General features: G+C 26.9%; 1 protein-coding gene across 1 annotated transcript; it reads right to left on the bottom strand.

The window, feature by feature from the left end:
- Positions 1–4,398: 4,398 nt before the first annotated feature.
- LOC124827409 (GDSL esterase/lipase At1g09390) lies at positions 4,399–8,773 on the bottom strand. The gene is made up of 5 exons (XM_047300459.2): positions 8,459–8,773; positions 6,824–7,012; positions 6,196–6,356; positions 5,542–5,806; positions 4,399–4,868 (listed from the first exon to the last, which is right to left on the bottom strand). Exons 1-5 carry the CDS (start codon positions 8,694–8,696, stop codon positions 4,639–4,641), a joined length of 1,083 nt encoding a protein of 360 aa, XP_047156415.1. The 5' UTR covers positions 8,697–8,773; the 3' UTR covers positions 4,399–4,638.
- Positions 8,774–10,922: the final 2,149 nt, after the last annotated feature.

Raw genomic sequence — 10,922 nt, 5'->3', positions numbered from 1 at the left:
GATAATTTTTTTACAATAACCCTACATGTGATTCGTCCATTTTAAATATACGGACCAATAAAATAGTGACACATAGTTTGTTATAAAAAATTGTTAAAAAAAGTTGTTAAAATATCATGATCCCTTATAAAATAAGATCTCTGACTATAAAGTCAAGATATATATTGTATTAAAAGTTAGATATTTGTGAGTGATTTAACATATGAGAAAAAAATTACACACTAAATCCAATTAATATTGTCAGGAATAATTACACACTAAATTCAACTAATATTGTTAGGATAAGTTTCAATATCATATTAGAAACTAAGTTTAGATTAAATTATTTAACAAAATTAACTTATAAAATAAAAATTGTTTAATTTAACTTTATTTCTAGTCACTCTGAAATATTCATCTAGTCATTATGAAATATCCAACTATCAAAACAAATACATTCTAATTTTAAGAAGATTACAAATATATTTAAATCAAAACACAACAATATGTCTTGTTTTTGTTTCCTTTTTTATTTATTTCATGAATAAGGTACATCTTGCATGACATGATTAATTGGTTTAAAACTAATAGTTGGATTAACTGTTTTTGAGAAAAACAGTGGTTACTAATAGAATAAAGATTTTAGTTTTATTTTTTCAATTTAAAATAATTTGCTAACTTTTATAATAATACTATTTACTTAGAATAATCTTCACACATGACAAGACCTAAGCAAACATACATAAACACAATGATAATAGGAAAGTGAGTATGAAAAATTAATTACAGAAAAAAAAAAAGTCATTAAGAATGGAAAGTAATGCTTACAATGTGACCTAAGTATTTCGATGGCTTCCGAACTATGTCCCCACTAACAGGTGCCTGCCATGGCTGCTAAGAGATTCCATCACTAATAATCCAACTCATGCACTCAAATATATGTGGTCCTTATTATCCTCTTTTATCACTATTTATAAATTGTCATAATTATCGTTTGACCGAACATAAAAATCTATATAATCAGAAAAAAAATTTGCAAGTGACTTTACTGTTTCCACAAATTAAAAAAATAAAAATCAGGGCATCTAATATTGTTTTCAAGATATTTATTCTTTTCACTGAGTAATTTGTTTTAGGTGTCAAACTAGTGGTGCTTTCAAATAGGTAATTAATTACAATTAGTTTAAAGTGATTAATTATTTTTTATCATCCCAAATAGTTTGGAAATTACTTTTTAGAATACTTATTATATTTTATAGATTATTTCTTATTGGGAAGGGAGGGAAAACCTCTAAAGTATGGTATATTTAGTTTCAAGTAGTTTCATAATTGTATTGTTTAATTTTAAATTCTGTTAAACTTACTTCAGTGTAAGTTTTGTTTTATTTTTTGAATGGAGAGGTATGCTCTACTTACTCCCCCTGATAATATTTTACAGACATTAAATTTCATCAGTCCAATAATTGTACTAAGAATTCATGAGAAATAAATCAAATATACACATTTTACAATTTAAATTGATATTTTATCAATCAGCTTTATTTTGACGTATGATATGGTTTTTATATATAATATAAGAAATTGTTGATTATAAAATTATACATACATAGATATTTTATATTTTATTTATATAAAATTTGACATGGATGGTAGACAGTATATTATATGATTTAACGGTACAAAATGTGTGCTTTATAAAAAGTTATGGAGGAGAATAAATGTGAAAAATGTAAAAAAACTTACTTCAAAAGCAAGTTGATCTTTATGCTTTTCCTTTTTACTGTCAATTTGTTCAAACTAAACAGATCCTAAGGGCTTATTCTCATTCTTCTCTTTTTTTTAATAGCCTTATGATGTTATTTTCAGGGAAAAAGAAGCATATGTATGTACTAAAAGAAAGCTTAAAAGAAAAATAAAATATTTTGCCAAATCAACTTTTTATGTGGTCAGTTGCGGTATGCTTTTTACTATCAAACAAAAGAATAATTTGGAACAAGATATAATAAGAATGATGACTATTTAGGAATTTCAAGTTTCACTTAATGCAATTATTCTAATGTATGTTACAAATGTCTTTAAAGAATTTATAGACAACGTTAAAAGTTAAAAACTCACCAAAATCTTTTTAATTGTTGAAATCCGTTTTTCATTTTATTATCCATAAATTATTATAATCACTTATTATTATTACTATTATTATTATTATTATTATTATTATTATTATTATTATTATTATTATTATTATTATTATTATTATTATTATTATTATTATTATAATGTTTCAATTGAGATTCCAGAAAAATATCTTTTGAACGCAAGAGGTTCTTTATCGAAGTGAAATTTATCTTTTCAAACAAGATGTTCCATAATATATATTATTTATATACATATTTTGAAGTATGTGGCACTAATTTATTATTCATAATCGTGTCATAGCAAAAAGTACAATAATTTGTGTTATCAATTATTTGCATAGTTCGTGATACAACAATATTCCACAACAAAAAAGAGTGTTTTGTCTTACACCTTCAAGATCTTAACCTGTATTTTTAAAAATTTTATTTTTAATCTTCTGACATCTCATTCTGCATCTCCAACTTTTTCAAAATTTTATTTTTAACTTTAATAAATATTTTTAACTTTAATTTAATTTAATTTAAAATTTAAATATTATTTAAAATAATTTTATATTTTAATAATTATTAAAATATAATTTATATTATAATAATAGTTATATTAAAAACATAAAAATAAAATAATAATAATAATAATAATAATAAATTTGATTTAATATATTCAAATATATTAAATTATAATAAAATATTAAAATAAATTAAATAATTATTAAATTTTAAATAAAAATGAAAATTTTAAAAAACTTATTTATATATTAAAATCTATAAAATATGTTAATACTTTTGTTTTTTATTTAAAATTTAATAAATATTAAACTTAAATAAAAATTATAATATCACTTATTATATTTTTATATTTTAATATTAATAAAATATAATTTATATTTTTAAAATAGTTTTATTAAGAAAATTGAAAAGAATAAAAATGAAAATAAAAATAATACTTAAAATTATATTTAATATATTTAAATATATTAAATTATATTAAAATATTAAATTAAATTTAATAATTATTAAAATTTAAAAAAAACAAAATTTTGAAAATTTTTTTAGTCGGATATCATATCCGATGGTTTTTAAAATTTTATTTTATATATAAAGTTTAATAATTATTTAATTTAATTTAATATTTTAATATAATTTAATATATTTAAATATTTTATTTAATATAATTTTATTTGTTATTTGATAAATAATTGTTTTAAAATTTTATTTATTATTTAAATTTTAATAATTATTTAATTTAATTTAATATTTTAATATAATTTAATATATTTGAATATATGAAATATTTTATTTAATATAATTCTATTTTTTTGTTATTATTTTTATTTTAATTATTTTATTTTTATATTTTTAATATAACTATTATTATAATATAAATTATATTTTAATAATTATTAAAATATAAAATTATATTAAATAATATTAGAATTTTAAATTTAATTATTATTAAGGTGGTGTAGAGTTTTTTAACAAGAAAAAGAAAATAAAATAAAAATATATTTATTAAAATTAAAAAAAAATTTATAAAGTTAAAGGTGTGAAATAATGATGAGATGTCAGAAAGTTAAAAGTGAAATTTATAGAGATGCAAAATAGATCTTGGAGGTGTAAGATGAAACACTCCCAAAAACATCGTTGTAAAACCCAGAAAGTCCAACCAATCTATGGTCTCCGAAACCCACTCAATTCTGAGTTAAAAAACCCAATCAATTTGGTTATAAAAAACCATTAAAAGACAGTAGAACATTGATGAGGAAAATTAATTTGTTCGAGTATTTTTAAAAATGTTCTACGTTCTATTTTTGATTTAATCTGAAATACGTTTAAAATGAATAAAACTCATTTAAGACTTGCAAGTACACATTATTTTATCACTTATCATTAATTTGATCAAAGAAAACATTTTATTTAATGGGCTACAGTAAGTAAAATTATTATATGCCTTAATTTTGCATCATTGTATTAATTGTGTTATTTGGAGCTTGAAACTTTATGATTCTTGGAAATTAATTCTATGCTATTTAACTCTGAGTGGTAACTATTCAGTACGAGACTTGTAAATGGTTTCAGATACCATATCAGAAAGATCTTATTTTCAGAAAACTCTTTCTCTCTACTTCTTTTTTCATTCTATTTTGAGTTCCTTTATCAGAAAACTTCTACAGTATCCGTTTTCATAACAGTTTAAAATAGTATAACGTTAGGAATATAAATTTAGTTATTTTGACAACGATTTTTTAGGCTGGTAGTCTTCACTGATTCAATTACATGTCCCATCTCTAATACAGGCCAAAAATGCATTCATGTGAGTCATCAATTGTTTACATAGTAAACATACATCCATATTGTCAAATAAAAACCAAATTATGATATCATAGTCTGGTTACTCCAACTTCATAGAGCTTCAGAACGTGCATTGCTTCATGACAGACTCTGTTCTTGGAAACTACATAGATTTGGTAAACCAACAACCAATGAACTAACCTTTTATTGATTGCTTTGCACACTCAGTGCATAATCAGTGGCGAAAGAAATCAAAAGGTGTTCGTGGTGTGGAATAAGCCATGGAAAGTATCTTAGAAGCTATCCACGTGTTTGCAGCTTCAGTATGATGAATTCCATCCCAGCTTACATATCGAGCCCCTTCGTCACAAACCTGATAACCAGGTTGACCACATGTTACCCTTACGTCAAAGTTGTAAGGAGGCCCTCCAAAGCCGCAACATACCATCAACGGATTTGAGAAACCTAACCAATTAGGCATTTACAAACACCATCAAATTGATTATGATAATAATTAATGCAATATTTGAACCACTACCATGTTAAGCCAACTAAGGAGTGCTAGCAGTGCATCTTTTAAACATATTCTATAGTATTTATTAAAATTTATTAGAAATTACAAAATTATTAGTGAAATTTGCAAAATAAAAAAATGTAACCAACAAAAATTCGTGGCATTAAACAAAGTTTCATCAAATGGGAAAGAGTGTCTTCAAAGGAGTGTGTAAAATAAGAATTTGAATTCTCTATTTTCTCTTTGTTGAGTCTTCAAAAAGCATTGATGTTGGTATATTAAAAAAAAAAATTTTTTAAAACATTAAAATCACTATACATCAATGTATTTGGAAGGTTCAGCAAAGGAGAGCAAAAAAAAAAAAAACAAACAAAATACAGGAAAGAACATGGACTCGTAAAATAATATGTTGTTGGTGTTCCTCTATCCAAATATATGTAGTTATTTGTGCCATTTATATGTCATCATAACATATGGAGCGAAATCCTGGAAAACTTGATTCGGTTTAGTAACAAAAGAGTGAATGGAGTGAAACGAAGGAAAACTTGATTCAGATTAGTAACAAAATAGATAGTCAAATAATTATCGATACTTAAACGAGAAGAAAGTGCTTGCTTGGATTACCATATTTTGCGGCATTTGTAATGAGGTCATGCTTAATGCCATAAATATCAACATAGACTAAAGTAGAATCCTTCAGTTCAGATCTTAGTTTCTGACTCAAATGAAGCAGCGCTTCATTAAACAATCGTGCTGCCGAGTTATAACTAGAAAGACATCCCAATGAATCTAGATCCTTCTTCTGAGCCAGTGCAAGTATTTTAGGAAGACAGCCCAATGGCCCAGTATTGTGAACCCAAAACTTCCTGGCCCCTTCGTTATGTAAATTCTGGATACAGATAGGAAAACATCACATTCTTAGAAGGAGATATAAAAAATCAACGAAGAAATAGTAATAAAATTAACGTACACCTCCCAGCCAAGATCATTGCTGCAGCTTATTTCAATAAAAGGAAATTTAGCAGTTACGAACAAAATTCTTTGCCCTCTTACCTATAACCTACTGAGAAACAGAGAAAGCACTCAATAAAAAGGAAAAGAAATAGAAGGAAAGGGATATATTATCTAGTCGTAAAGGATAGGCTAGAACATTAGTATTAATTTTGTGATTACACTCATCCCCTTCTACCAACCTAAATCACCAGTACTGAACAAGGAAAATTAGTCAGCTGCATAGATAATAAGTTTACTAAACAATTATGAAGAACATTGAACTACCTTAACAGCATTCTCGATCTCAGTTATAAATGATGGGATCTTCTTAATCACTTGTGCGTATGACAGATTTTTGGCAAATGAATCAGCAAGGTCGTTTTGCCCAATATCAATCAAGTAGAGTGCATTGCGGAAGCCTTCGTCACTGATGAAATTTCTTGCACCTGTGTAAGTTTGCAGTCCAATCAGTTCATTCTTAAATACAAACTCAAACTCAAATGTATATTGAATATATTTTGCCCCAATAATTGAGTACTACTTCTTTTTAAGAGCGAAAGCCAATTCATTTAAAAAATATGCAGGCAGCCTAACAAAAGTAGTGTTAAAATCTGAACAGCGAAAGCATCATAGCACAGGAAAAATCTGAACTCCATTGAATCAGACTCCATTCTTTGAACAAGACTAATTTTGGTACATTAATAGGGGTTAGAACTCAGAAAAGAATCAGAGTACTGAGAAAAATGACAGCTTAAAGCTTCACTAGCGTTGACTGTTTAGCATGCATGATATTCAGAGGAAAACAAATATAGCAGTCAAATACTTAAAACAAAGGCCACAAAAGACAGTTCAGAAAATTTAATTTTCAATTTTTTAAGTCAAGGAGATATAAGATAGCGCAAAGGAAATCTACCTGCCGTAACAAGTTCAAGAGAACGAGCTTTGAAACGCCGGAATTGCATGAGCTGTATATTTAAGGAGAAAGGAACATACTTAGGGAGAGTAGAGGACCCCACCACAGCAAAGTTTGCTCCATTTGTGAATGAGGTTCCGGACAAGGCGTCCAAGTATGGTACCAACAAACTTGCATTCAAACTTTGGCCTGCAAATGTTGGAAGGAATGTATTTTCAGACTGAAGAATATTTCGATACATGAAACTAGCATCCTAATTCCTAAACCCTCAGCTTTCATTTGTCAGGACCATTTTTCAATTGCCACTGGCAGTAAAAATTACATAATTTGTCAAAAGAATACATAACACGTGTTCTAGTAGAATAAATAGATTTTGCACTAATGTTTAAAATTGCAAAGTGAAATTTATAAAATTTTATAATAACTATTTTTAAAATATAGAAAGATATTTTTTGTTGCTAAATAGTATAATTTTTTTTAGCTGAATATGCATTCTTATTACTCGTTAAAAATACTTCTTTCGTACAAATTGTGGACAAAATATGTATCTTCCCTATCCTTTCAGTTTATCTTACTATATTGATTAAAACAAAACGACAAAAAGTGTTGAAAATTAAATATAATTATTCAAAAATACATTAAAGTACTTGTAATATCGATAAAAAAAATTCTATGAATCACCAAAGATCAAGGTTGTAGATTTGAAAATGCCTTACTTCGATGGTCATCAACGAGAACCATCACTAAATTGTAGTCATTCTTCTTCTTTCTTTATTTCCCTTTCTCATTTTGTTCGATGCAAAGATTTTAAAGAGTGAGAATGCAAATTAGAGAATGTATAATATAACGACCCGTACCTTTGAAATTAGTATAACGACTGTTATCTCTAATTTATTCAGTGAAATGCCACACTTTGATATTTGAAATTTAAGTAAAAAAAATCCAAATACCGAGCCTGTTTATCAGTATTAAAAAGACGAATCAGGTAAAAGTAACATTTCGAAATTGAAAAAAGAAATGGCATAAGAAAGAAAGTAGGGACTGGGGATCTTCTCATGGTGAAGGTACACATGGGTTTTACATTATCAGTTTCAGATTAAAATGAATCCAGGGTGATAGAAGAATATTTCTTCTCACACCCTTTAAATCTCTTTAACGATCTTCTATCTCCTAAGATCTCCTTCATTAGGGAATGTAACGAATGAATACCTATTTGAGAATGGAGAAGGATGATTCAAGAAATTTAAAGTGTGCAGACAGTTGGGCCCTTTATGGTGCGTATTGGACTGCTGGAATCCAAAATCCAGGCCCAATTATAAAAAAACATACAGACTGTCAAATAAACGACGCCGTATTGACATCACATTCAGCAAACCCCTTAGCTGGCTGGATACGGCTCCATTTCCACTATCCTTACATTAATTACACTGAACAATGAACAGAAGGAGGATGGTTTTATGATTGTTCATTGCGATCTACACCTCTTTTGGAGTATAATACACCAGTAATTGGGATTATTAATCATTGAATCTGAGACATTTGGTGATTGAAATATGAATAATATCTTTAACCATGGAAGTTGGTAAAGAAAATGAAAATTAAAATGCGAAGAAGGAAAGGGGAAAGTTGACTGACAGAGAAGGTCGATGACCAGGCGTCCATCAGACAAGCGACCTGTGGATCTTCGGAAGAAAGTGCGGCCATTGGGAAGATTGATAATGAAACCGAGTCCGGAAGCGAGTCCACCCGTGTCTGAGTTGGAATCGCCGAAGACAAACACCACAGGAGGCGTATCGCAGGCAGCCAATGGAATCGCTATTGCTAGTGCGATTGCAGTGAGAATGAGATGCGAGAATGCACCGCCACAACCCATGCTACTGTCACTGAGCTGTGTTGTGTGGTGTCGGTGACCACTTCTTCTACAGTTCTACTTCTACTCTTGTATTATTATACTAACACTACTTGCTTCTTGCTTCTATGATGACACTAATTTACTGTGTACGGTTAAAAGGAGAGCCAAAATTAAGATACACTATTCACTTTATGCGAGGGAAAAAAAAACACATCAACAGAAGAAAAAAAATAGACGGATAAGATGATTTTAAGATATATTTAACATTTTATGATTAATTTATAAATTATAATTAAATAAAAAGAGGACTATATAATGATTTATGAGAGGGTGCTCTTCATGTTATTATCCGTAGTTTGTTCTACCATGGCCATGAATCACATCATGACGGGATAATACAGTAAACTGTTTACACATATTTATTCTTTGTATTTTTCAATTTAATCTATTTTGTTTATCTCTTCTATTAAATCAGTCCTGTAAGGTACATGGGTTTTCTTGTCATTTATTTCTAATTTCAACTCAATCAACCTAATTCTTATTAGCAAATTATTTTTTCATCACCTATTTGAAGTTTTGCGTACATTCATATTTAGTACCTTCATAACAAAATAATTTATAATTTATTGTCAAGTTCATTCTTAAAATTATATTTTTAACAAAAATAATCTCACAAACTTATTAACGGGAAATATTTAGTATGCCTGTAATTTATTTCACTGTGTTGTGAAGTAGTAATTTCGTTGGTACATTTTATTTTATTTTATATGTTTGAATTTAATATGTAAATATCTATTTTAATTGTGATTTTTTTATTACACTTATACATTCTTAAATTCGTATAAGAGAAAAAATTGAAACTGCTTATATATATATACTCAATTTAAAAAATTAAACAAATTTGTAATATTATTTTTATTTCACTACCAATCATTTTCAATTTTTTATTCATATTTATTTTATTTAAATTTAATTAATTATTTTTATAAAAATTAATTATACCACATAATTAATATCTTTTTTCATTACATAAAAAAAATCTTATTTTTATGCTATTTTCTTGAATCTAAACAATATTTTTTATCATCTTCTCTGTGTTCTTTTTCTATTCAATAACTCACAAAATTATAGAAAGTAAAACATAATATAATGAAAGTTTCTTCAAACTTTATAAATAAAGTGCAGTGTTTTTTCCAAAATACATCATTTTCTCTCATTTTCTTATTTTTCTTTTTTATATTATATTGAGTTTAATTTCTAACTTCTCCTATAGTTTTATGTTAATATCCGAAATTTTCGAAGAAAATTTTATTATATTTTGAAGGACTTGTGTAATACTGTAAATAAGTCTTTAAAAATAATAAATTTATGGTCGGAAATTAAGGTGATAGTTTCTATTTTTTTACATTAAAAATTATTTGACACCCTTAAATTTTTATATTCATTTTGTATAATTACTTACCTTTCATTCTCTTATTTCTTCAAATAATACAAAAATTTATCTTTTTATGATTATTTTGTGTCAAAAGAATGTACAAGTTTCTCATTTACTATTATTTTTTTTGGAAAATGTTTCTTTAACTCTTTTTTAACAACTTTTTGACAACGGGTAGCGGTTTATGATTGGTTGTTTTCAAATATTTTTTTAAAAACAAATTCAAACAAACCAAGCAATGTCACGTGTCCCATTGTAAAAAAGTTATTAAAATTTATTGTTAAAATATCATCATTCTTTTTTATTTTTATTATATTGTCAGCATCTTTACAACACTCCATCCTACAAAAGCTCTTTTCATTGCACAGTCCGTCCCATGAATGATAGTTACCAATATTCATCGGTGGAGGAAAGAGGACCGTCCTTGGGTTTTGTCCAGGATACTTACTAGGCTAGAGTGATTTAGATTTGCCATAGCTGAAAGGATGAGCAGAAAATAACTGAGATGAAGTTAAGGAAGAGGTCAAAGATTACAATGCTGAAGCAGAGCAACATGCTCTGATACTATCACACAAGATGCATGAATTTGAGGAAATGATCTTTGCTGACAATTTTGATTGGAATAGCATGCTTATACTTTATACAGAGGAGGATAAGCAAAACTGACTTGTAACAAAAATCTTCATAGAAGCTTTAAATAGTGACCAACCATAACTATTTTAGTAGTACATACAGATCACAATATGTCACTGACTATTTTATGTTAATCCTAATAGTAACAGGAAGCAAACTAATAAACAAGAAGAGAAATA

The sequence above is a fragment of the Vigna umbellata genome, chromosome 5 (genome assembly GCF_029865625.1).
Source record: "Vigna umbellata cultivar VRB3 chromosome 5, Vumbellata_1.0, whole genome shotgun sequence".
Lineage (NCBI taxonomy): Eukaryota > Viridiplantae > Streptophyta > Magnoliopsida > Fabales > Fabaceae > Vigna > Vigna umbellata.
Note: the sequence above shows the minus strand (reverse complement) of the source record. Positions and strands in the feature narration are given on the sequence as shown.